This window comes from Podarcis erhardii, assembly GCF_964252035.2.
Source record: "Podarcis erhardii genome assembly, chromosome: 8".
Taxonomy (NCBI): Eukaryota; Metazoa; Chordata; class Lepidosauria; order Squamata; family Lacertidae; genus Podarcis; species Podarcis erhardii.
The window spans coordinates 84,998,999-85,026,452 of NC_138499.1; the positions used below are offsets into that span (position 1 = coordinate 84,998,999).

The 27,454-nt window shown below is 45.4% G+C and overlaps 1 protein-coding gene and 1 long non-coding RNA gene across 4 annotated transcripts in view; one reads left to right on the forward strand and one right to left on the reverse strand.

The window, feature by feature from the left end:
* Positions 1-655: 655 nt before the first annotated feature.
* LOC309347972 overlaps positions 656-27,454 on the reverse strand; it is a 151,861-nt gene continuing 125,062 nt past the window's right edge. The window contains exons 2-3 of the long non-coding RNA XR_014159094.1: positions 2,484-2,545; positions 656-931 (exon numbers count right to left, since the gene is read on the reverse strand). This is a non-coding gene — a long non-coding RNA (uncharacterized lncRNA). The remainder of the gene's footprint in view (positions 932-2,483; positions 2,546-27,454) is intronic.
* The window catches only part of ICE1 (interactor of little elongation complex ELL subunit 1), a 48,355-nt gene continuing 28,592 nt past the window's right edge, over positions 7,692-27,454 (forward strand). The window contains exons 1-10 of one of the 3 annotated variants that reach the window (XM_081872569.1): positions 7,692-7,851; positions 17,778-17,836; positions 18,670-18,704; positions 20,205-20,223; positions 20,563-20,674; positions 21,497-21,573; positions 23,743-23,780; positions 25,629-25,711; positions 26,738-26,777; positions 26,876-26,935. In XM_081872569.1, the coding sequence (XP_081728695.1) occupies positions 7,759-7,851; positions 17,778-17,836; positions 18,670-18,704; positions 20,205-20,223; positions 20,563-20,674; positions 21,497-21,573; positions 23,743-23,780; positions 25,629-25,711; positions 26,738-26,777; positions 26,876-26,935 (616 nt within the window). In that variant the 5' untranslated portion in view covers positions 7,692-7,758. Of the gene's footprint in view, positions 7,852-17,777; positions 17,837-18,669; positions 18,705-20,204; positions 20,224-20,562; positions 20,675-21,496; positions 21,574-23,742; positions 23,781-25,628; positions 25,712-26,732; positions 26,778-26,875; positions 26,940-27,454 lie in introns of those variants that run through there. The other 2 variants (XM_081872567.1, XM_081872568.1) reach the window with 2 other exon arrangements.

Genomic DNA, 27,454 nt, shown 5'->3' on the forward strand with positions numbered 1-27,454 from the left:
CCCAGTGCTTTGCTGCTTCTCTTCCAAAGCAGCCTGCAATCTGGCCCTTCGCCACGCCTCTCTGCCAAAAGGTCTATGTCCTGCCCGGCCAGCCCTTCACCCGCGGAGGCGGCCCCGCACCCTATTCCAATTCCAATTCCTTCTTTCCTTCCTTCCCTTCCTCTCTCTGGCTTCGAATTCCTTCCTTCCTTTCTCTAGCTTCCTACTCTTTCCTTCCTTCCTTCCTTCCTTCCTTCCTTCCTTCCTTCCTTCCTCTCTCTGCCTTCCAATTCCTTCCTTCCTCCCCTCCTTCCTCTCTCTGGCTTCCAGTTCCTTCCTTCCTTCCTTCCTTCCTTCTTCTCCCTGGCAAGCAACTCCTTCCTTCTTTCCTTCTTCTCTCTGGCTTCCAACGCCTTCCGTCTTTCCTTCCTTCCTTCCTTCCTTCCTTCCTTCCTTCCTTCCTTCTTCTCCCTGGCAAGTAACTCCTTCCTTCTTTCCTTCTTCTCTCTGGCTTCCAACGCCTTCCGTCTTTCTTTCCTTCCTTCCATCCATCCATCCATCCATCCATCCATCCATCCAACCAACCTTTCCTTCCTTCTATTCTTCCTTCCTTCCACCCAGCCTTCCTTGCTTCCTTCCTTCTTCTCTCTGGCTTCTTTCTTTCCTTCAACTCTGCTCAGAGAAGTGCAAATATATTGGGCTGCTACAAACTTCGACTGAAGAAAGTCAGGAGTGTGAAACACAAGGATGGGGATGGGAGAGACAGGACATACAGTGCATGTACTTTTGTGAAACATCCGGTGCCTGGATTATGCCAGAGACAGGTTGCTGCTAGGCTTGACAGATAATTGACTTAGGCTGTTGAAATCTCTTACCTGAGCCCATGACAGGTGCTGAGTATTGCAACAGAGTTTGGGAACCCTTGTATGTATCCTTGATAGAAGCATTCACCCTAAAGTTATTTTTTTAAATTAGAAAAAAGCAATTGATGCAGCATTTACACAATTGAAATTCTCTATTAACTAGGCTTACATGAAGTTTTTAACCCTTCCCCTCCTGCCCCCAGTTTCAATTCCCCCAGAATTGTGCTTCTAACCATCTTCCATTCATTCATGTCACCACCCAGCCTTTAAAAGGCCATAGATTGTTTAATCAGCCCAAGGCCTGGGAGAAGAGGAATATGTTCTTGCCTGGCCCCCAGAGATATGTAACAAAGGTGCCAAGTGAGCCTCCCTGGGAGAGCATCCCATAAGCAGGGACCCACCCCAGCCATTCTCATATTGCGACCCTCTAGGTAAAGGTAAAGGACCCCTGGAGGTGAACTATGGGATGTGGCGCTCATCTTGCTTCAGGCTGAGAGAGCCGGCGTTTGTCTGCAATAATCTAAGCTAAAGGCCATCCTCTCAGTACCCCTTACCGCCTCATGGCGCCTGCAGCCTTATTAGTTTCCCTCTCCAAGGAGGCTTCTAGCATGTCATCTCTCTTTTCCTTTCAGTGCCTATTAGATTCATCCATTTTTAATCATTCCTGGAATTTTTTCCACCATGCTGGTTTCTTGGGACGTTCCCTTGTTATGTATGTGTTGTCATTTTTTATTGTTTTACTACGACCACTACTACTACTACTAATACTGGGCTTCTTTGAACCCTTGTAAGCCATTCTGGGAACTTGCTTCTGAAGAGTTTGGGTAATATGCTTCCTAAGAAATAAACAAATAAATCTTTTGTGGGGCGCTTTTGTCTAGAGAAGGCATGGTGCGTAAACTGAGTATTCTCACTTCCTCTGACCTTCTGGACAGTTCTGAGCAAAATAAGACCAGTGGTCCTGTTGGGGTAGTAGTGGACTAGAAAAGGCCCAATCTGAACACCTTCTGGAGCCTGAAATCAAAATCAGGTGCAGATTAGTAAGTGGCCTGGGCCATGTTTCACGCTAAGACAAGCCATGGTTCTCCAGGGTTTCAGATGGGGTCTCTGCCTAGAGACACTGGAGATTGAACATGGGACCTTCTCCATGCACAGCCCATGCTCTGCCACTGAGCTACAGCCTCCCCATTGTGGAAAGGTTTACTTTAGCAGAGTTAAAGAATCCCCTTTATAAGTTTATGCAGTGATCAGCTTGTTGCTGGCTCATCTGAGTTCTACTAATAAAGATCCCTTCCTGGTTAAAAATCCCTTTGAATCCCTCTTAAGGAATACACACATGAATCTGATTCATGTCAATATAACGCTTTTTTACTCTCAGATTCATTCAGGTTTACAGAACTGGACCTGAAGGCAGGCTGAGGTTACATAACAAGCAAATAAACTATACCAGAGGGAAGTTGGTCCTGAGGTGACTGCAGTTGAGCAGATATCTTTCAAAACCACCAGCAACCGACCAACTGGTTGTCACAGCAACTGGTTAGAACATGGAGGCCGTCAGTCCTCTGTCGGAATGTCGCACCTGGCTGCACCTTTACATCCCACACCCAGAAGCCAAAGGGTTAAGACTAGGGGGTCACTTACTGTTGCTGCAGGTGAATAATGTACGTCTTCTTTTTTATTGTAATAATGTAAGTCTGTGTGCTCTGGACAAAACAAAACAAAACAATCAATCAGAAGAGTATGTTGAAACAGTATTTTTATGAAATGAAATGAACATCTCTATTGAAATGTATTTGATGATGGCAGAAAAGCTATGGCAGGGATTGGCTGAGCTTCTTTATCTCAGCAGGACTGCCTGAGAAGAGCCCGAAGGGCCGTGCCTGGCCTCTTTCCACCTGGCTTGGGGCAGGGCCTGAAGGGCTCTTAAGGATTGGTGCTGTTGCTGCTGCCCAGCAATTGGCTGAGCCAGGGCTGTCGACTGTCCGGTTCTGAAGTGCCCTCTCCGATTGCATGAAACCCGGAGCTGAAGGCGATGAAACAGTTGCTGAGACGGCGGGAGCATCAGTGGCAGAAACCTCATTTTTAATCGGACCAGACACGGGTTAGAGCTCAACATCGAGCCTACCAAGTGGCAACGGCAAAGAGGACTTTCTTCACCGCCTCTATTGCATCTGCAGAAAATAGCAGAAGGAGACTCTTTCAGGTGGTTTGCAATTTAACAGAACCACCTTTGTTGAATCCCGACAAGGCAGAAGTACTGTTTCTGGGGGGCAGGGGGCGGGCGGGTGTAGAGACTCTCTGTTCCTGAATGGAGCAACTGTGCCCCTGAAGGAGCAGGTGCGCAGCCTGGGAGTAATTTTGGACTCACTGCTGTCCATGGAGGTGCAGGTCAATTCTGTGTCCAGGGCAGCTGTATACCAACTCCACCTGGTACGCAGGCTGAGACCCTACCTGCCAGCGGACTGTCTTGCCAGACTGGTGCACGCTCTAGTTATTTCCTGCTTGAACTTCTGCAACGTGCTCTACGTGGGGCTACCTTTGAGAGTGAGCTGGAAACTACAACTAATCCAGAATACAGCACCTAGACTGGTGAATGGGAGTGGCTGCCAAGACCACATAATATTGGTCCTAAAAGACCTACATTGGCTCCCAGTACGTTTCTGAGCACAATTAAAAGTGTTGGTGCTGACCTTTAAAGCCCTAAACAGCCTCGGCCCAGTATATCTGAATGCTCTCCCACCAGATGTCAAAATAATAAACTACCCTCTGACGTTTAGAAGACATCTGAAGTCAGCCCTGTTTAGGGAAGTTTTTAATGACTGATGTTTTAATGTATTTTTAATCTTTTGTTGAAAGCTGCCAGTCAGTGTGGACAATACTAAGCTAGATGGTTTGATTCAGTTAAGGCAGGTTTCCAGGTTCCTATGTTTCAAGGCAGAGACAGATTTTATAGGACATTTCCTCCACACTGAGGTTGACACCTCTTCCTAGATAGTAATCTGACACTGGATACCCACATCTGCCTTAACCATCTGCTGTACCCATCTCTGTTAGGATGCCTATGTGTTCTGTGTGGGGCTTCCCTCAGGACTGAGCTGGAAGCTGCAGTTAGGGCAGAATTATGCAGCGTAATTGCTGACAGGCCTGGTCAGCATGGAGTGCCTGCGCTCAGAGATCGGCACTGGCCAAGATCAAGGTAAAGCCCTTAACAAATAGGGACCCAGATTCAGGTAGGTAGCTTGATCTGACGGAGTAGAAATATATATATAAAATAATAAAATTGTCCAGTAGCACCTTAGAGACCAACAAAGTTTGTTCTTGGTATGAGCTTTCGTGTGCATGCACACTTCTTCAGATAGTGTTATAATGGTAATAGTGGACTAATTTTCTGTGCTGTTTTAAGGATGGCTGAGAATATATATGGAATACTTTGAACACTGAACTTCCACATACTATCTTCAGATAGGGACCCGTTTACATGCAAGACCTGCCCCACTTATTGCTCAACGCCTGATCGTTTTGTGTGGAAGCACCTGCCCTTGGGAACTCCCTGCCTCTTGAGATCAAGCAGGCGCCTGTGCAAAGCGCTCCTGCTCAGAGACACTCAGAAAGTTGAGTCAACCTGGGTAAGTTGGATGTGGTCAAAAATGAGATGGCAAGAATAAATATTGACATCCTGGGCATCAGTGAACTAAAATGGACGGGAATGGGCGAATTCAGTTCGGATGACCATCATATCTACTACTGTGGGCAAGAATCCTGTAAAAGAAATGGAGTGGCCCTCATAGTCAACAAAAGAGTGGCAAAAGCTGTACTGGGATGCAATCTCAAAAATGATAGAATGATCTCGATACGAATCCAAGGCGGACCTTTTAACATCACAGTAATCCAAGTTTATGCACCAACTACTGGTGCTGAAGAAACTGAAATTGACCAATTCTATGAAGACTTACAACACCTTATAGAAGTGACACCAAAGAAGGATGTTCTTCTCATTATAGGGGATTGGAATGCTAAAGTAGGGAATCAAGAGATAAAAGGAACAACTGGCAAGTTTGGCCTTGAGATCAAAACGAAGCAGGGCAAAGGCTAATAGAGTTCTACCTGAAGAACTATGGATGGAGGCTCGCAACATTATACAGGAGGCAGCAACAAAAACCATCCCAATGAAAACGAAATGCAAGAAGGCAAAGTGGCTGTCCAACAAGGCCTTACAAATAGCGGGGGAGAGGAGGCAAGCAAAATGCGAGGGAGATAGTGAAAGATGCAGGAAATTTAATGCAGATTTCCAAAAAATAGCAAGGAGAGACAAGAAGGCCTTCTTAAACGAGCAATGCAAAGAAATAGAGGAAAACAACAGAATGGGAAGAACCAGAGATCTGTTCTAGAAAATTGGAGATATGAAAGGAACATTTCGTACAAAGCTTACCATAATAAAGGACAAAAGTGATAAGGACCTAACAGAAGCAAAGACATCAAGAAGAGGTGGCAAGAATACACAGATGAATTATACCAGAAAGATATGGATGGCTCGTACACCCCAGGAAGTGTGGTTGCTGACCTTGAGCCAGACATCCTGGAGAGTGAAGTCAAATGGGCCTTAGAAAGCACTGCTAATAACAAGGCCAGTGGAAGTGATGGTATTCCAGCTGAACTATTTAAAATTTTAAAAGATCATGCTGTTAAGGTGCTACACTCAGTATGCCAGCAAGTTTGGAAAACTCAGCAATAGCCAGAGGATTGGAGAAGATCAGTCTACATCCCAATCCCAAAGAAGGGCAGTGCCAAAGAATGCTCCAACTACCGCACAATTGCACTCATTTCACACGCTGGCAAGGTTATGATTAAAATTCTACACGGAAGGCTCAAGCAGTATGTGGATCGAGAACTCCCAGAAGTGCAAGCTGGATTTAGAAGAGGCAGAGGAACCAGAGACCAAATTGCAAACATGCACTGGGTTATGGAGAAAGCTAGAGAGTTCCAGAAAGACATCTACTTTTGCTTCATTGACTATGCAAAAGCCTTTGACTGTGTCGACCACAGCAAACTATGGCAAGTTCTTAAAGAAATGGGAGGGCCTGATCACCTCATCTGTCTCCTGAGAAATCTCTATGTGGGACAAGAAGCTACAGTTAGAACTGGATATGGAACAACTGATTGGTTCAAAATTGGGAAAGGAGTACGACATGGCTGGATATTGTCTCCCTGCTTATTTAACTTATATGCAGAATTCATCATGCAAAAGGCTGGGCTGGATGAATCCCTAGCCGGAATTAAGATTGCCGGAAGAAATATCAACAACCTCAGATATTCAGATGACACAACCTTGATGGCAGAAAGTGAGGAGGAATTAAAGAACCTTTTAATGAGGGTGAAAGAGGAGAGTGCAAAATATGGTCTGAAGCTCAACATAAAAAAAAAAAAACAAAGATCATGGCCACTGGTCCCATCACCTCCTGGCAAATAGAAGGGGAAGAAATGGAGGCCGTGAGAGATTTTACTTTCTTGTGTTCCATGATCACTGCAGAGGGTGACAGCGGTCAAGAAATTAAAAGACCCCTGCTTTTGGGAGAAAAGCAATGACAAACCTAGACAGCATCTTAAAAAGCAAAGACATCACCTTGCCAACAAAGGTCCGTATAGTAAAAGCTATCCCAGTGGTGATGTATGGAAGTGAGAGCTGGACCATAAAGAAGGCTGATCACCAAAGAATTGATGCTTTTGAATTATGGTGCTGGAGGAGACCCTTGAGAGTCCCATGGACTGCAAGAAGATCAAACACATCCATTCTGAAGGAAATCAGCCCTGAGTGCTCACCGGAAGGGCAGATCCTGAAGCTGAGGCTCCAATACTTTGGCCACCTCATGAGAAGAGAAGACTCCCTGGAAAAGACCCTGATGTTGGGAAAGATGGAGGGCACAAGGAGAAGGGGGCGACAGAGGACGAGATGGTTGGACAGTGTTCTTAGATAGTTTTCACTCAGGTCCACGTCAGTTATTTTAGGCGGGAAACTCTGGGTTGTTGTTGCTACAATGTTGACAGCCGGCTGCCTATAAAAGCAGGCCGGCTGAGCTGTTTGCTAGTCAGTTCTATTCCAGCTTACAAAATAAAGAGCTGCTTTGGAGAAATCGCTGTGTCGCCTGCTATGTCAACCCACAACTTAACACTTTTTATGACGCCTTATGACATTTTATCTAGTAAATGGTGAATAAACGACTAAACAACAGAACGCGTCACTTGGCTTCATAGGACTGCCTGACCTAATGGCTGGGTAAGGATTTGAACCATGGTATCCCAGGTCCAAGCCCGCCCCTAGTGCATTGGCTTGTGCTTTTTGCCTGCACTTAAAAATATATTTTTTTAAAATAATTTTTTTATAGAATGTGACGTCACGCGCACCGCCCACTCTCCTTTCTTTTCCTTTTTGGCCTGCCTGCGATCCCGTCACTAAACTTTGCCCCCCCCGTCAAAAAAAAGCGAGAGTCGCGCGGGGCATGTTGGGATTCGTAGGCCGCTGCCTTGCCGGCTCCTTGGCAACGAGGGAAGTCGTCGCCATGGTTTCCCGCCTGCCCTTTCCTAGTGCCTTGTCGGAGGACGGAAACCCCTTCACAGCGGAACATTTAAGGGCAGAGTCCGTTCAAAAAGAGAGACTGAGAGAACCACTGTCGTTCTATGCCTGGAAAAGCCTAAATATATATATATATATATATATATATATCGTTTTTGTTAGGCAGCGCCATGGACAGCTATTCCACCAGGACGCGGGTGGTGGGGACCTTTCCCGCTGTGCGTCGCGTCGCGGGGCGCCCGGAGAGGACCTTCCTTGCTTCTGCCTCCGGATTCCGTCACTGGCGCCGCTGCCTCGGCCGCCCGAGGCTGGTGGGTGACCGGCGACGGATGGGCGAAGGCGGCAACCATGATGCCCGGGGAGACCCCGCCCGCCGCGGCCGCAGCGGGGATCGCGGCGGAGGCGGCCACGGCCTGCGCCAACTGCGGGGCCCTCCAGCAGGTAGGGAGCGGACCCGGGGGCCTGTGGCAGGCTTCGGAAATCAGTCCAGGGCCCTGAAACGTGCCTTGGGGCATGTGAAGAGTTCCCTGTTCAGTGCCTTTGAGTATGTGTTCCCTGTTCAGTGCCTTGGGGCATGTGAAGAGTTCCTTGTTCAGTGCCTTTGAGTATGTGTTCCCTGTTCAGTGCCTTGGAGCATGTGAAGAGTTCCTTGTTCAGTGCCTTTGAGTATGTGTTCCCTGTTCAGTGCCTTGGAGCATGTGAAGAGTTCCTTGTTCAGTGCCTTTGAGTATGTGTTCCCTGTTCAGTGCCTTGGGGCATGTGAAGAGTTCCTTGTTCAGTGCCTTTGAGTATGTGTTCCCTGTTCAGTGCCTTGGAGCATGTGAAGAGTTCCTTGTTCAGTGCCTTTGAGTATGTGTTCCCTGTTCAGTGCCTTGGAGCATGTGAAGAGTTCCTTGTTCAGTGCCTTTGAGTATGTGTTCCCTGTTCAGTGCCTTGGAGCATGTGAAGAGTTCCTTGTTCAGTGCCTTTGAGTATGTGTTCCCTGTTCAGTGCCTTGGAGCATGTGAAGAGTTCCTTGTTCAGTGCCTTTGAGTATGTGTTCCCTGTTCAGTGCCTTGGGGCATGTGAAGAGTTCCTTGTTCAGTGCCTTTGAGTATGTGTTCCCTGTTCAGTGCCTTGGAGCATGTGAAGAGTTCCTTGTTCAGTGCCTTTGAGTATGTGTTCCCTGTTCAGTGCCTTGGAGCATGTGAAGAGTTCCTTGTTCAGTGCCTTTGAGTAGGTGTTCCCTGTTCAGTGCCTTGGAGCATGTGAAGAGTTCCTTGTTCAGTGCCTTTGAGTATGTGTTCCCTGTTCAGTGCCTTGGAGCATGTGAAGAGTTCCTTGTTCAGTGCCTTTGAGTATGTGTTCCCTGTTCAGTGCCTTGGGGCATGTGAAGAGTTCCTTGTTCAGTGCCTTTGAGTATGTGTTCCCTGTTCAGTGCCTTGGAGCATGTGAAGAGTTCCTTGTTCAGTGCCTTTGAGTATGTGTTCCCTGTTCAGTGCCTTGGAGCATGTGAAGAGTTCCTTGTTCAGTGCCTTTGAGTATGTGTTCCCTGTTCAGTGCCTTGGAGCATGTGAAGAGTTCCTTGTTCAGTGCCTTTGAGTATGTGTTCCCTGTTCAGTGCCTTGGAGCATGTGAAGAGTTCCTTGTTCAGTGCCTTTGAGTATGTGTTCCCTGTTCAGTGCCTTGGGGCATGTGAAGAGTTCCTTGTTCAGTGCCTTTGAGTATGTGTTCCCTGTTCAGTGCCTTGGAGCATGTGAAGAGTTCCTTGTTCAGTGCCTTTGAGTATGTGTTCCCTGTTCAGTGCCTTGGAGCATGTGAAGAGTTCCTTGTTCAGTGCCTTTGAGTAGGTGTTCCCTGTTCAGTGCCTTGGAGCATGTGAAGAGTTCCTTGTTCAGTGCCTTTGAGTATGTGTTCCCTGTTCAGTGCCTTGGGGCATGTGAAGAGTTCCTTGTTCAGTGCCTTTGAGCATGTGAAGAGTTCCTTGTTCAGTGCCTTGGAGCATGTGAAGAGTTCCTTGTTCAGTGCCTTTGAGTATGTGTTCCCTGTTCAGTGCCTTGGAGCATGTGAAGAGTTCCTTGTTCAGTGCCTTTGAGTATGTGTTCCCTGTTCAGTGCCTTGGGGCATGTGAAGAGTTCCTTGTTCAGTGCCTTTGAGTATGTGTTCCCTGTTCAGTGCCTTGGAGCATGTGAAGAGTTCCTTGTTCTGTGCCTTTGAGCATGTGAAGAGTTCCCTGTTCAGTGCCTTTGAGTATGTGTTCCCTGTTCAGTGCCTTGGAGCATGTGAAGAGTTCCCTGTTCAGTGCCTTTGCGTATGTGTTCCCTGTTCAGTGCCTTGGGGCATGTGAAGAGTTCCCTGTTCAGTGCCTTGGGGCATGTGAAGAGTTCCCTGTTCAGTGCCTTGGGACATGTGAAGAGTTCCTTGTTTGTTCTGTGCCTTTGAGCATGTGAAGAGTTCCCTGTTCAGTGCCTTGGGGCATGTGAAGAGTTCCCTGTTCAGTGCCTTTGAGCATGTGTTCCCTGTTCAGTGCCTTTGAGCATGTGAAGAGTTCCCTGTTCAGTGCCTTGGGGCATGTGAAGAGTTCCTTGTTCAGTGCCTTGGGGCATGTGAAGAGTTCCCTGTTCAGTGCCTTGGGGCATGTGAAGAGTTCCTTGTTCAGTGCCTTTGAGCGTGTGTTCCCTGTTCAGTGCCTTGGGGCATGTGAAGAGTTCCTTGTTCAGTGCCTTTGAGCGTGTGTTCCCTGTTCAGTGCCTTGGGGCATGTGAAGAGTTCCCTGTTCAGTGCCTTGGGGCATGTGAAGAGTTCCCTGTTCAGTGCCTTGGAGCATGTGAAGAGTTCCCTGTTCAGTGCCTTGGAGCATGTGAAGAGTTCCCTGTTCAGTGCCTTGGGGCATGTGAAGAGTTCCCTGTTCAGTGCCTTGGGGCATGTGAAGAGTTCCCTGTTCAGTGCCTTTGACCACATGAAGAGTTCCATATTCAGTGCCCTGGGACGTGCCTCGGGGCATGTAAAGAGCTCCTTTTGGACGTGCCTGATCAGGAACTGCTCGCATACTCTTGCATGTGTTGTGCAAATGCTAGACTTCCATGCAGCTTTGGAGCTGGAGCAACACTGACGCCTCGGCGTGTATTTATTTCCCCCCATCAAATCTAATTCCCCGCTGTTTCACGGACTTCGAAAACAAGTGTCACTTTCCACATATTTTGCTGTGTGGTCTGTTATTAAAAGAACGTACTGAGGAATGATGTATAAAAAGATTGTGTGAATTGAATTGAATTGTTTAGTGAGGGGAAAGCACATTAGTTAAATTAGAGTGGACTGTGGCTAAGTCAGTCTATCAGGTTTCGATAACATTTTCTGTTAGATAATGAACTTTACATTGTGGTCTGTCCTAAGCAGCCCAGTAAACATTTTTGAATATGTGTTTATTCATTTGTTAAGACTACTTTGACTTGCTTGTGATCTGCCCTTATTTTGTTTAAAGGGCCTCTTGGTGATTTGAACTTAGAGGATTGAGTAGGTTTCTTGGTAATTTTTTATATTGTTAGTCATTCCCTGAAAATAAATATAGCTTTAAAATATATGTGTATGCAGTGAGAAATACAGCTGTAAACTCCTATAATCTAAGGAACCTATTTTGGCTTTTGCTACTGGGAAAACAGGACTAAAATAAGGGCCCCCCCCCAAAAAAAGGGAGGGGGGAAACTTAGTGCTGTTGTAAACAAAAACAAAACTTATTATCTCAGCCTTATTGTACAGAACACCATATACCTCAAAATTAAGTAACAGCAAACTTTTCTATACACACACAGTAAGGTTGCAGTCCTAAATACACTTACCGTATTTTTCGCAACATAGGACACACCTTGTTTTAGAGGGGGGAGAACAAGAAAAAAAAAATTTCCCCCTCTCTGCCCAGCGCCCCTTAAGCGAAGCGGCAGGAGGCGCTGCGCAGAGAGGGTGAGAATTTCCCCCCTCTTGTTTTCCCACTCTAAAACAAGGTGCCGTTCAGGCGGCTACCTTGGAAGCCTGGAGAGCGAGAGGGGTCGGTGTGCACCGACCCCTCTCACTCTCCAGGCTTCAGGTTCCTTTCGACCTGCTCTTTGGGGCTGGCGGGGAAGCCCACCACCAGCCCCAAAGAGCAGGTCAGGGAGCAGCGGAAAGGCATAGCGGAGAGGCTGCTGCCATAGCCGCGCGTCACCTCTCCAGCCGGGAGAGGGTCGCGGGGGGCTCCTGCCATAGCCGCGGGTCACCTCTCCAGCTGGGAGAGGGTCGCGGGGGGCTTCTTTTGCCCCGTGCGCGTTCTCCCGGCTGGAGAGGTGATGCGCGGTTATAGAGGCTCCAGCCATAGCCGCGCGTCACCTCTGCAGCTGGGAGAGGGTTGTGGGGCTATGGCTTCTATAGCCCCGCGCGCGCTCTCCCGGCTGGAGAGGTGACGCGCAGCTATAGAGGCTCCTTCATTTTTGAAGCAGAAAAAGTGTGTCCTATAGAGCAAAAAATACGGTACCTGGAGTAAGCCCCTTTAAACACATTGGGACTTGCTTCTTAGTTAACACTTTCAGCCTGATCATTTGCATATTCTGCTAACAATAGACAAAGTCCGCTACCCTAAACTCATATATAATTACTTTATATGCTATTCGATTCTAGTACGTAATATATCTTTGAAATTCTAGCATAACGCAATACCATTTTCCTAATTGCACCATTGTCTGAAAGAGCCATAGCTTCCAGAACATAAAGGTTTTAATGTGATCATTGCTTCCCATTGCTGTGACTTTGAAATCCATTCGTGAAATTCCATTGCTTGCTGCAAAGTGAGAATGGGTGAAAGAACATATTTGTGTTTGTGCATGTATATGTCAGCCGAAGGAGAAAGCCTTCTGAGGTACAGTTTAGCATAGGAATTTGTAGTACAGCTCACCTCCACTGCATCCTATTTTTCCTTCATCCCTTAATTGTAGTTTGTAGAATATCACAACTGTACAGTGTTTGCAGGTATGTTACATCACCCTTTCCTCCAAGTTTTGCTGACCCTTCAAAGGATTTTCTTCTTCCCAAGGGCCTTATGCTACTTGTTCTTCCATAGCAAATTTTATAGGAAGCCTGTCTTCAGTGACAACTCTGGGAATCACCACGGTATAGCAGGAAGAGAGCAAGCTGTCCATACCTCAAATAGAAGCTGTATCCAAAATGCTAGAAAGCTGCAGTTTGGCTTTGAGGTTCTTGCATCTATCATATTTGATAAAGTAAAGGTAAAGGGACCCCTGACCATTAGGTCCAGTAGTGGCCGACTCTGGGGTTGCGGCGCTCATCTCGCTTTGCTGGCCAAGGGAGCCGGCGTACAGCTTCTGGGTCATGTGGCCAGCATGACTAAGCTGCTTCTGGCGAACCAAAGCAGCGCACGGAAATGCCGTTTACCTTCCCGCCAGAGCGGTACCTATTGATCTACTTGCACTTTGAGGTGCTTTCGAACTGCTAGGTTGGCAGGAGCTGGGACCGAGCAACGGGAGCTCATCCCATCGCGGGGATTCGAACCGCCGACCTTCTGATCGGCAAGTCCTAGCCTCTGTGGTTTAACCCACAGCGCCACCCGCGTCATATTTGATACCTCACTGTAAAATATGAGTTGATAGGTGGCATAGCTGATCACTTGTCTCAGAGGGAGATATATAGGCATGTGTCTTCACATTCTCAACTGTTTTTCATATGAGCGATCTGAGTATTTATTTATTTATTTTAAAAAAACCCACATTCAGGTGCTACAGAATTGTTCTGGCAAATTGTGGATAAAGCAAGCTATGAGGCATTCTAGGAACCTATTGTAGTCCTTAGTTGATACCAGGTTACTTGAGAGGCTGCCTTATACACCCGGTAGAACGCTGCAGTCTGCGGGGGAGCTTCTCCTTCAAGACCCAAATATCTCAGAAACCCTCTCCACAGTAACTCACAGCAGGGCTACCCCTGTTCTGTGGAGAAGCATTCTTGTTGAGACAGGCACCCAGTATCTGCACTTTTCAGAAGCAGCTGAATATGATTTTTGTTTCAACGAGCTCCCCAAACTTTGTGAGTGTCCACTTGCTAAGATTTAGTCTCATTTTAAATACAGTGGTGCCCCGCAAGACGAATGCCTCGCAAGACGAAAAACTCGCTAGATGAAAGAGTTTTCCATCTTTTGAGGTGCTTCGCAAGATGAATTTCCCTATGGGCTTGCTTCGCAAGACGAAACGTCTTGCAAGTTCTTGCGAGTTTTTTCCCTTCCCCCCCCCCTTTTCTAAGCCGCTAATAGCGCTAATCCGCTAAGCCGCTAATAGCCGTGCTTCGCAAGACGAAAAAACCGCAAGACGAAGAGACTCACGGAACGGATTAATTTCGTCTTGCGAGGCACCACTGTATATTTGTTGTTTTTGTGTTTTTAACTATTTACTGTATTTCATAAAATTTATACGCTGCCTCATTGTAAAAAAAAAAAAAAGCACACACAAACCAAAGCAGTTTACAGAAAGATAAGACAATAAAATCAAGAATAATTCATATCCATGCTTTAAAAGATACAAAAGTTAAGAAAAACAAAAATGGATTAAAATTACCTCAACTTTCTAAGTATCTGGGTAGCCTTGTCTAAAAGAGGAATGTTTTTAGCAGGCGTGGAATTTGTAAATTGTCTTATCTTATGTGTAAATTGCCTTGAGACAGTGATTTAAAAGGCAACTAATAAATGGTTGTTGGCATCTGTCTCAGGAGACAATGGATGCTCCTCCAGGGGTGAAGTCAAACTGCATCACCAAACTGACCTCCCTAGAGCACAATCCTGGGCTGTGTGTATGGGGGGGGGCTGGGGGGCCTAGATGACACAACCCTTGTTGATGGAGTCCAAACCAAAGCAGAACAGTACATTTGGCACCAGCTTAGGTGCAGGAGTTGCTGGAACATAACTGTCAACTTATCCCTTTTCATTGCGAGCAATAAGGGAATTTCCCTTTAAAAAAGGGAAACGTTGACAGCTATGTTCCAGAAGGTAGCAGACATGACACCATCCAACTGCCTTAGGGCCTCCATTCTGGATTTGTGGAGGGTTTACGCCTAAGCCTTCTCCTGAAGTTATCCCACAAGGCAGCAGAGGTTTAGGACCAGAGTTTTCTTTCTCCTAAATGGTCTACCTTCCCAGGTTGATGAGCCCCATCTACTGCTCGCTTCCCTCTACAGCATGTGCAGAACCCGTCTTCTTGACTGTTGGACCTGCTATTGGTCTCATCCACACAATTTGCCAGAGCATGCAGGGGAAGTCCCTAACTCACAAAGGGTTTGAGGCCCATTGTCTCCCCTCACCTGGTTTAGCTGGCCAGCTGAAGCCGTTTCCTGGGATTGTGGCCGCTGTCCCATGCTGGCAGCTTCTAGGAGATACAGGTGAGAGCTGAGTGCAGGGTGGGGCCCAAATGTGGACAAACTACCCCAGAAGGAACACAACAATTAATTTATTAAAAAATTGTAATAATAAAAGATTACTACCAATAATAATAGTGGTATGTTACAAGTGGGATTTCAGAGGAAGGAAGGAAAAGATAACTAACCAAAGTCTATAAAATCAAGTGAGCACCACCATAATCCGATATGTACCGTATTTTTTGCTCTATAAGACTCACTTTTCCCCTCCTAAAAAGTAAGGGGAAATGTGTGTGCGTCTTATGGAGCAAATGCAGGCTGCGCAAGCTATCCCGGAAGCCGGAACAGCAAGAGGGATCGCTGCTTTCACTGCGCTGTTCTGACTTCTGAGATTCAGAATATTTTTTTCTTGTTTTTCTCCTCCAAAAACTAGGTGCGTCTTGTGGTCTGGTGCGTCTTATAGAGCAAAAAATACGGTATATTCAAAAGTAAGCCCAGTTGAGTTCAATGGGATTCAGCACTGGAGAAGTTGCAGTAAGATCACAACCCAAGGCTGTAGTTGTAATCCCACTTACCTGAGAGTAAGCCCCATTGAAATCAGTAGTATTTACTTGTAAGTAGACATAGTTAGGATTGTGCTGTAAGAGACTTCAAAGTCATTGTGGGTAGCTCACTGAAAATGCTGATTTAGGGCCACGAGTCCTTAAAAGAAATATGTGGTGGAACCTGTCACAGAAGATAGAGAGAAGAAAAACAGAAAAGGATCAAGACGATTGAATAATTCAAACCCAATAAAATTTGGATGGAACTGCTTGATATAATATATACAAGTAGGAAATGTTTATGGGCACACTTGCCTGCTCACACATACCTATTTCAAGCATTTGTAACACATTGACAATTTGAAAGGAAAAGAAAGTATCTTCCAATGAACAAAGTCTTCCCTACTTGGTCACCTGGTCATGATTCTTACTTGCTGTAACCAAGCCGGCAAACAATAATCTACAAGCCTGCCTGAATATGAGGCATAGTCACAAATAGCTTTAAAAACTCTGTTGTTATCGCTTGTTGCCTTCATTGTCTAATACTTGAAAAAGAAGGTGCCCGATAACTTCTAATCCATCTTGTCCCTGACATTTTGAAATATGTTTTAAACTACACTATATGATGCTGCTAAACAAATAGATTTCAAATCCCTCCCACATTCCGTTTAAATTAATTTTACTTAATTATTACAGATGCTCAGGTTCCAAGTTTCCCACCAAATGTTAGGAAACCTGCTGAGAATTGGCCAGGAAAGGAGCACAATAACATAACTGCCAGCATCAAAACTTGGGAACAACTCTTCCCACCAAACTCTAAAAGTGTGGCAAAAAAGATGAGCTTTTGCCTGTTGTCTAAACGAATATAAAGTGAGGGCAAGCCAAACCTCGAAAGGAAGGTCATTCCACAATTGCAGAGCCACCACTGAAAAGGCTAAACTTGAGTTTGTATATTCTAATGCTTAAAGGTAAAGGTAAAGGGACCCCTGACACTTAAGTCCAGTAGCGAATGACTCTGGGGTTGCGGCGCTCATCTCGCTTTACTGGCCGAGGGAGCCGGCATTTGTCCGCAGACAACTTTCCGGGTCATGTGGTCAGCATGACTAAGCCACTTCTAGCGAAACCAGAGCAGCGCACGGAAACGCTGTTTACCTTCCCGCTGAAGCAGTACCTATTTTTCTACTTGCACTGCATGCTTTCAAACTGCTAGGTTGGCAGGAGCAGGGACTGAACAACGGGACCACACCCCATTGCAGGGATTTGAACCGCTAACCTTTCGATCAACAAGCCCAGGCGGCACAGTGGTTTAACCCACAGCGCCACTCGCATCCCTTATTCTAATGCTTAGTGTCAGAGTCACCCGTGGTCCCAGCTCACAAGAGACCAAAGTCCAGTCCGGCTTATGTACAAAAGCTTTTATTGAAGAACATTCTTAGCTTCACATCCGAGCTCCGTGACTCTACGTCTGTTACGCTTAGACCGCTGAAGTCCCCTCTGAGTCAGTCCCGCCTCTACACCAGTTTAAGAGGCTTGTACTGGTCCACCTCTTCCTCTCTTTCCTTTTCCGCAGGGTCTTTCTGCCCCCCTGTGTTCTCTCCCTTCGGGACTCCCCAGAGGCTGAATCCTCTGGCGCCTCCTCCCCCCTCCTTCGCGCTTTGGGACCAGGCTCCTCCCCAGGACTCTCTTCACTTCCGCGCGCCTCCCATTTTGAACTTGGCGCGCGTACGTTGCTCCTGACCTTCCCTTCGACAGTTACACTGCTCTCGATACTACTTTCCTCCCCTTCCGGCAGGACGTCTTGCCCTGATCTCCTTCCCCTCTCTGCTTCCTGTTCTGCTCCTTCTGACACACTGGTCACTCCACCCCCTTCACTCCGTTCCGGCGGAGCAGCCGGTCCCGATCTCCAACTCCCACTGGGGGTTCCCCCTTCGTTTCCCTGCTCCTGACTGCTTCCCCCTCTAGCTCCCCTTGGCTTGACCAGAGGGGCTCCCTTTTGGGAGTCCTCCGATTCACTGGACGGACTCATGGACAATCTTGGGTCATTGTCGTCCTCTTCCTCGTCACCCTGGAATCCTTCCCCCTCGCTCTCTGTCTCCTCCCTCATCTGCGCCTCTCTCCCTGAACCCCTGACACTTAGGATATGCCTAAAATTCCTAATTTCTGGGCACCTGGGGCATGGAGCTCTGTCCACTGCTTCTTTTTTTAAATTTAGGTACTGTAAATATACTAACCTAAGATTATTCGGGTTCTTTTCCCTTTTTATTTTTAAAAAATCATTTAAGTGATTTTTACATATTCATTTGCCACCTGCTTCATCTTGTCTGTGATTGCATTGATTTCAGTTTTCCTATCTTTTTTGCTGTCTGCAAAACGTGTGCCCAGTTTGAGTAGTACGAACTTAGAATATATTATTGGAGTGTGGGAGCTGAATTTCCTTAACTGGCTTCTACATTTTTTTTCTTTCAGAATTTAAATGAATACGTAGCTGCCCTAATTGCATTAAAGCAAAAGATCATTGATACTGAGTAAGTAGGTTGTCACCATTTTTGTACAAATGTATTTTTCGCCTGTGTACGCATAACAACTGTTTTCATTTTTGCGCTCTTGTACACAGCTCGACTGTTTTCAATCTTATTCAAACCCAATGGGAGTAAAATCCTTTGCTCTGCAAAATTGCATTCAGTATGGCCCTGATACAGTGCAGCAGACTTAACTTTTCTTCATAGGACTACGGGAGTTCTTGTAGTTCACAAAGACGCTGGGGGGGGAGGACTGTAAATGGGCAAACATTAATTCAGGTAGCACATAATGCTAAGATAAAGATGGCTTAGCATGAGCACACAGGCTACTGAAGAGAAGGTGATAACAATTGCCCTCTTCCTGCTGTTGTGCTACCCAGAGCAAAGCCATGGTTTGGCGTAGTGTACTCCCAAATATAGTACAAGATGTAAACCAGGAGCAGACCTTGGTTACAGCTCATGGTTTGTCTGGAGTGAGCCAGTCCATGAGCCTGGGTTTGGATAACACACTGAGAGCCAAACCATATCTTACTCCCAGGTAGCCCTCACTGATAACCCACACACTTACACTAAGGCATGGTTTGGCTTTACATCATGTGCGAACATATGTGCAACATATTATCTATACTGGTGTGAGAAGTGGAAGGATGTGTTACATTTTAAAAATAAATAAATCTGATTTTTTGTAGTAATGTGAGAAACCATATCTGCCCTTTCTAACTAATCTATAAAGCACAGAGATCAGTTTCAATATGCACCAGGCACAATAATATTTCATGTGTTTATTTGTCCAGCATGGACCTGCATTTAATTCTCACCCCCCCTTCTCTCTCTTACAGCCACTTGCTGACAGAATACCAGCAAAAGTGCAACGATATCCTTTTGCGTTTCTTTTCCTAGGAAATAAATTGAATGCGTATTTCTTGGAGCAAAGCACTGTTGTGGGAAATCAAAAGTGGTGGTAGGGTGTGTTTAAGTGTTAGAACTTTATGATACATAGTGAGCATGTCTGTACTGGGTGGCTGAACTGCACACCCACAGATGTTGTTGAAAAGGTAGCAACTTTGTGACTTGAAATCTTGGTGGCGTAATTTGCCAAGGCTCAGATTACCCTGAGTTGCATCAGGCAGCAGCACACAGGTAGGGAACAGCAGCCACAGTGTCCTTGACAGAAAGGAGGCATCCCGTTTCCTTGGCAACGGGAACAGCTTTTGTGAACATTGTGTGAAAGAGGCTTCTGTAACTGAAGCCGCTAGTGTATCCTGACCCCGTCTTTCACTGTCATGCTAAAGCCTGAAGGTTGCTGCTTTGAGGTTAATTTTTTAATATTCGGGGGCAAGTGCTTTAGGAACAAGTCTTGTTGGGCTTTCATTGAAAAATGCATACATGCTGGAAAAAAACCAGGCTCCTAACTGCACAGATTGAAAGGGAAAATCCAGAGTGTGCAAGCTCAATATATTCATCATAACCAACACTTCATTTTGTTTGTTAGGTATGTATAATATGTGTATCCCAAATACTGCTGAAGGCTGTTAACAGAGTAAAATACAAAGGATAAAATGGGAACAGCATAAAAGAAGGTAAAACTTATAAAAAACAACATCCAACTGAGCAACCTGCAAATCATAACAAGTCAGCTTATTAGATCAAAAGTCTGTCTGAATAAAAATGCTTTTTGCATGTCAGCAGAAGATCATCAGAGAAAATGTTTCTCCTGTTGGAGGTGTAGTTTGTAGGTAGACCCCAGGCCTGTAGAGCATAGGTAGGCAAACTATGGCCCAGGGGCCGGATCTGGCCCAATCGCCTTCTCAATCTGGCCCACAGACTGTCCAGGATTCAGCGTGTTTTTACATGAGTAGAATGTGTGCTTTTATTTAAAATGCATCTCTGGGTTATTTGTGGGGCTTAGGAATTCGTTCATTTTTTTAAAAAAAAAAAAATCAAAATATAGTCCGGCCCCCAACAAGGTCTGAGGGACAGTGGACCGGCCCCCTGCTGAAAAAGTTTGCTGACGCCTGCTGTAGAGGCTCAGATCTTGCATGTGAGATTGCCAGACAATGGTAGGAAAAATGAAGCATGCAAAGACAAGCTACCATTCACATACATGGTTAAAGCAAACTCAACCATTGACGTGTCAGGTTCTGCTCTGTACAGTTCTCAAGTTCTTGGGCCCTTGAGAGTAATAATAAAATATCTTCTTCGTGCTTCCTTCGAGACAAGACATGAAATGCATCCTTTTTGTACATGAATATTGCTATCAGACTGTCAACAGACTCATAAGAAATGCCTCTGAGGCACAGTGGGTTTTGTTGATCTGTAACTGTGGCGATCGAGCTAATCTCTGCATTTGAGGTTTTCCTTAACCAGATATCACAGCTTCAATTTGCTGTAAGGTAAGAACTCATTCTGCTTGAATTCTGACGCTGTGCCCACTGCTTTGGGCTTGGGAGTTATCCCCGCTGGATGAATCTCTGGGTGTTAATAATTGGTTCTGTACTTTGTCTGCTCCCTGAGACAAAAGAGTGAGGTGTTGGGAATAGTTTTTAAGCAAATAGGTTTGAGAGTTTAATGTGATATTATAAGGACATTTTGGTTTGTGTTTGCTATGTGGCTTGGGCCATGGTGGGAGGGCATGGGACTACTGTGGCTTCGTGTCCACGGAGACAGTAAGATATTGCATGCAAGTCTCTTGTTTCGTTTCCACTCCTGTTATATTAATTGCCCCGTTTCAGAGAAAATGACACACTTCGTCACCAAGTGGAGCAAATGCTGCAGAAAATATTGCCTCTAGAAAAGTGTCAGGAGGAGCTGGGATCTGTGAAAGCAGAGCTGGAGGAGAAGAAGGTAATTAGAAAATATTTAGAAAGAAAGAAAGTGGTGAGGCCTGCTTTGAGACATCTGGATTGCCTGTCCCTGAGTGAGCTTGCACCTAGGAGCCCAAGAGTGACCTTAAGAAGGTAGCTGGAGGGTTGTTCTGTAATCCCTTCGTGCAGGGAAGGGGAGCTTCAGACCCACAGGACTAACCCCTCCAGGCCTCCCCATTTGGCCCATGAGAACATCTTTTTATTCTGAAATATTCTGGCTCTCAAACCGAGGGAGGAACGAGGCACTGGAGCCAATGGATGTCAAAGAGAACAACAACTACCAGACTTTTAGAAGACATCTGAAGGCAGCCCTGTTTAGGGAAGCTTTTAATGTTTGATGTATTACAGCATTTTAATATTTTTTGGGTAGCCGCCCAGAGTGGCTGGGGAAGCCCAGCCAGATGGGCGGGGTAAAAATTATTATTATTATTATTAAGCTCGTTCTTCCCTTGGCATTCCAGTGCTGCCAGCAGAGGGACTCCCTCTGTCACCAGTGTGCGGAGGAAAGAGCTGTATCAGACCCATGGCCAATGGAGCTTATTCTTTCCTCGGCTCTTCCGCTTTTCAACATCACAACATTGAAAAGCTAATATTGCCCAGCCCTAGTAGGCATCAGGGCCAGAGTCTTTTTAGTGGTGGTTCCACAGCTGTGGACACCCCTTCTCCTGCAACCTTATTCAGTATATGTCTTTTGACTTTCGCGGTGCTGTTTTATGATATTAGGAATCAATTCATTAGCTATAAGAAAATATTTGTTTATTTGCATGTCTGTATTTTAATCACTATCTGTTTATTTAACTAGAGTTCACTCAAGATATACCAGGAGACTCATCTGGAATATGTTCGGGTGAAAGATGAAATGAACAAAAGTGACACAATGTGAGTCGTATAAATGAACCAAATGGTGAATTTATACTATTTTTCACCTTTGGAGTTAGATGAAAATATCTTCTGTGTTCAGATTATAGTTGTGTTTGTGTGGAAGGAGTGGGAATTAAGAACCTTCTCAGTGTAGGAATTAATCATATGCGGGTGGCGCTGTGGGTTAAACCACAGAGCCTAGGACTTGCCGATCAGAAGGTCGAATCCCCGCGACGGGGTGAGCTCCCGTTGCTCGGTCCCTGCTCCTACCAACCTAGCAGTTCGAAAGCACGTCAAAGTGCAAGTAGATCAATAGGTACCGCTCTGGTGGGAAGGTAAACGGCGTTTCCGTGTGCTGCTCTGGTTCGCCAGAAGCGACTTAGTCATGCTGGCCACATGACCCGGAAGCTGTACGCCGGCTCCCTCGGCCAATAAAGCGAGATGAGCGCCGCAACCCCAGAGTCGGCCATGACTGGACCTAATGGTCAGGGGTCCCTTTACCTTACTTCTTGTACATCTTATCAGTTGTTAGGGCCATGTAGCCAGTACTGAAACACAAAAACATATTAGGTGGTGTTTCAGGGAAGGGGAGCCTAGCAGTCCAAAAGGAGAGACGAGCAACCCGTTCTGAATTCATTCCCTACCTACCCTTCTCACTGTTTGGGACTGGGATTATCAGAACCCACATTCCATAAAGTGGACTTCACAGGGTGCGGCAAATTAAGGCCTGTTGATTACTTGGAAATGGTTGCTGGCTGAGGGGACATTCATTTAACTTCTACTAGTCTTCCGGACAAAAATGGCTAGGTTGATTTTGATCCTTGCATGAAATGCACAACATGAATATGTCCCACGGTGGCTTGAGGTAGGGTGCATTGCAAGATTTGGACGGCAGGTGCACTAATATCTACATGGTGCCTAGGGAACAACTTGCATCTTAATATCAGCAAGACAAAGAACATGGTGTTGGACTTTCGGAGGAAGAGAGGAGAACTAGCCCCGCTGTACATCGTGGAGGGCTGTATGTAGAGAGTCTCTTCCTTTAAATTCCTAGAAGCTTATCTCAGTGAAGACCTTACTTGGAAAATAAATACAACCCAGGTGGTTAAGAAAGCCCAACAGAGACTCCATCTCCTCAGATTATTGCGGAAGAACGATGTCAATCAACATTTGATGATCTCCTTCTACTGGTCAACAATAGAAAGTGTCCTTTCATACTGCATCACGGTGTGGTACGCTGGTTTGACATCAACTGATAGGAAGTGCCTACAGAGGGTGGTGAATACAGCACAAGATATTATGGGCTGTCCCGTGAATCCACTGGATAAAATAGCAGAAAAAGGTTGCCTCAGGAGAGTGAGGAAAATTCTCAGGGATGATTCACACCCTGGCCGGCACTTTCTTGATCTCCTGCCCTCGGGCAGAAGATATAGAAGCATGATTAGTCGCACCAACAGGGTAATGAACAGCTTCTATCCATGGGCTAAATGAAAATATAACAACAGGGCAACTGACTTTCGGGCTTGGTGGGTGTGCGTCAGTAAACAAGGGGAATTAAGATTAAGAGAGCTGAGTGGGGGGTGCTTGTGTAATCTCACGGTATACAAGTTGTACAAGTTTCACTAAAGTATTTCAATTCAATTAGTCTGGCCAAAAATTGTGTGCAAGGGGAGGCATGTGCTACATCTGACCTAGCTGACTTCCCTATTCAACAGTGCAAAGAACTCTGGGGCACACTGTGAATTAGTGCACTTCCGACCACTTCTCATTCTGGGAGGTGCTGCGTTCTTTGCTGCAGTGAATGGAGTACATATGCCTCTCCATCTACCACCTGTTCAGAGTGGCCTGTAACCAAAATTCATTGCCCAGCTGGGCAGCATGCTGTCTCTCCTTTGGCATGACTTTTCTACCTGCTCCTCTCCCTCGATGTATGATATATTTTATGGACAGACGGTGTAGCAGTGGTGACGATTGTGGGGTCCTAGCATCACAAAGAACTGGGTGCGGGTCCAGTTTCTGATTCAAAACTCAACCGGAAGTGTAAACCTGAGCTACACAAATCATAATAAACCTGTGTTATCAAGGAAGCTTTTATGTTCTGTATATTAGATTGAACAAAAAGCCAAAAATCTGTATCAATAGAATACTATCCTCATTTTTTGGTGTGTTTTTTTTAAACATGGTCAGGAAGAAGAAACTGGAAACTAAAGTGAAGAAACTTGAAGGTAATTCACTGCAAATAAATTCACATTTCAGATACAGAAAACCTTTAGGTTTAAAGTAGTACATTGTTGTAAGAAAAGAGAGTGTTGCATAGTTTATGTGTATTTTAAGTAGGGTTGAGAGGTACACCAACAATTTTGCCCCAGTCAGTTTACCTTAAAAACCTGAGTTTGATTCACCTTTTGCTTTCTTCGCTGTTGCCTTTACCTTTTGCCCCATTCAAGTAATGTCTGGATTGCAGTGTCAAATGCTGTGCTTCTATTTCATGGGAATAAAAGAGAGAACAATTCCTTAGATAAAATTGAGCTAGTTAGTGCGAGAATGAATTGGCTTGTAAAAGGTTAATTATACATCTGGGTGGAATGTACACTCATATAAAAACCATTCTGAAAATGCTTTTTTAAAAACGTTTTTAAAAATACATTGAATTTTCCATAAGGCTCACCATCTAGTGTCACATTGTATATTGCACTTAAAACCTTTTAGTTGCAGCTGTGTAGCTGAGTCCCTGTTTTAATGAAACTGTCAATCAAAGTACAGTGGTGCCTCGCAAGACGAAAAGAATCCGTTCCGCGATTCTCTTCATCTAGCGGCTTTTTCGTCTTGCGAAGCAAGCCCATTGACGGCTTAGTGGATTAGCACTATTAGCGGCTTAGCGGCTTTTAGCGGCTTAGCGGCTTAGCAGATAAGCGGCTTAGCGGCTTAGAAAAAGGGGGGGAAAGTCTGAAAAACTCACAAGACATTTTCGTCTTGTGAAGCAAGCCCATAGGAAATTCGTTTTGCGAAGCGCCTCCAAAACGGAAAACCCTTTCGTCTAGTGGGTTTTTCGTCTTGCAAGGCATTCGTCTTGCGGGGCACCACTGTATAAAAATTCCAAGATTGCCTTAAGTCATGAATTGTTAGAATTTAGAGTGGTCTGTTGTTAGAAAGCTGTAAAATAATTTCATTATTTAAATCATAAAAGGTTTATACTATATTTTCTCATGAAAATATATGAGAAATGACAGCAGGAAGACAATTGTGCTCTCCTGTCCTGGCTCTGGGCAGTTGTTGGTAGCTGTGACAAGATCCTGAAATTAAGAATGAAAGCTCCTTAAAATTATTTCTTCTTTGTTTTTGTCCTGATTTTCATGTCACGTATTACTCTACCTGTTTAATGTCCAAAGGAAAGTATAACAACTGTTAAGAAATTTGTCTCTTGAGTGTTTATAAATTAAATGTCAGTGTATCACCTCTGCCAAACCCCTGGTAGCTGAATAACTTGCAGAGCTTGATCTACTTACAACAAACCTAGTTGGATTTCTGCATAAATTTTTATCTGAGTATAACATTATGCAAAGAACTCAGACTTGATTATTGCCATTTAAGGATATCTGTAAGCATTTTAGGGTCTCGCAGCAAACCTTGACAAAGCACAGTTTAAGAATTTGACCTGTTGAAATGGAAGGGTGCAAATATATATTTATTACACGGAAAGGTTTTGTTGTCAATGGTGTTTGGTATGAATAAAATTCTAGTTCCCTAGGGCTCATTAAGCAGAATTCTAAGGCATGTGGGCATTTACACATTTGGAGAAAAAGGTGTGGAGCCGTTGTGTGCAGTTGGTAGGATAATACATGTCTCTGACCGAGCCAAGCGGCATTCATCCAGTGTGATGAAATCCTAATGAAATACAGGATAGTGCAGAGCTGAATGCTGCAACCCCTAGATAAACTGTTAGAGTTTGACAAATCTGAAAGGGAAGGCATCACCATGCTAGTGCATTTCGCCCTTGTTTGCTGACTTTTGTGCCATTAAGTCGAGCTTAATGGTTTTCATGCGTTTTGATTGCTTTTTTCCTTTAAATGAAGAGGCTGCAGCAAAGCACATCCAGGAATTCAAGCAGCTGAAAGCAGAGAAGAAAGTTCTTGAGAAGGAATTGAAGAAAGCACAGGTAACTTTCTTAAGCAGGGGTTTGGGGTGGGGGTTTTGGGGGGGGGGTTTGCATTTTTGCAGTAAGCACAAATTAGTGTTTCTTTGCATGCTTTGTTATAAGTTACAGAGTAAGTATCTCCTCCTAATGATTCCCCCCCCCACAAGATGCAGAGTGTGTGTCATAAATGTGGACTTGACATGCCTACTTTTCCCACTGTTCTTGTCTGTTGATGACTTATTTCCCATCATTGCAATGGGTCAACTGGTGGAAGACTAGACAATGTGGGGAGAACTGATCACAGAAATGGTTTAGGCTGCTGGGCAGAATTGTTGCTGCTTTAAGGTCCAAAGTAAAAAAGCTATTGTTACACGGTACCCATGTGCCATGATAATTTGGGGGGGGGGAGTTAAAATAAAAGACAGCTCTTTCCTCCTCCCTCCACCTTGGACCTTACAGTCTAAATTTGGACAGAGGGAATGAAGAGGTAACAATAAGCACAGAAGGGGAGGGATAGGAGATGGCAAGAGTAACAAGGGACAGTTCCGATTTTCCACCAAGCCTATGAAACCAGGGAGCCTGTGACCCTCCAGATGATGGTGGACTCCAACCCCTAGCCAGCATGACCAGGTGTAAGGGACGATGGGAGTTGTAGTCTAGCAAAATCTGGAGGCTCCCAATCCCTATACAGTGGTATCTCAGGTTACGAACTTAATTCGTTCCCAGGGTCCGTTCTTAACCCCAAACCATTCTTAACCTGAGGCGCGCTTTCGCTGATGGGGCCTCCCCTCGCGCCGCCGGCACGCAATTTCCTTTCTCATCTTGGGGCAAAGTTCTTAACCCGAGGTACTACTTCCAGGTTAGCGGAGTTTGTAACCCGAAGCGTTTGCAAGCCGAGGTGTTTGTAACCCGAGGTGCCACTGTATAATGCATTTGAGAGGTCATGAGGTAATTTAAGCAGTAACCAGAGTCGAATCTCTTTCCACTGTGAGTACTACAAGTTAAGGATGTTAATGTGGTTTGGTTTTCTTCCCTTGATGTTGACAGGAGAAGACTGATGGCTTCCCGAATGCAAAGCAAAAGAAAGGTGATGCTTCACTTTATTTTACCTTAACGGATTTTCAGTGCCAGGGTTCCAGTTTTAATTGTTGATCTGATATCTGTGTCTGTCTTATTTCCCCTCAGTGCTGAAGAATGCTGAGACCCAAAGTGAGAGAGCAAGTCCTGTAGCAGACCTAGACAAAGGTTGGTATGTAGAAATATTTTCTCTCTAATATAAGAAGATTGCAATTGCTCATAGCTGCTGTTCTTTGAGTTGTCATCTGTACAGTCATCACATCCTCATACTACAAGGCCTCACCCTTCAGCCCTACTTGGATTCTTGCCCTAAAGGAGCTGAATAGGAGAGATTGCCCACTGCATGGGACATGTGCAAGGCCCCAAGATCTGGCTGAGAAAAGGGCTTGAGAGCATGGCCGCCTCAGCTAGCAAGCCCAAAGGTTCTGCTTTGTGGTCATCCACATGTAACAAGCTGCATGACGATAGGTCAGGGGTCAGCAACCTTTTTCAGCCGTGGGCCAGTCCACCGTCCCTCAGACCATGTGGTGGGCCAGACTATATTTTGTGGCGGGGGGGGGTGGAATGAACAAATTCCTATGGCCCACAAATAACCCAGAGATGCATTTTAATTAAAAGCACACATTCTACTCATGTAAAAACCCCAGAAAGGCCCCACAAATAACCCAAAGATGCATTTTTATTAAA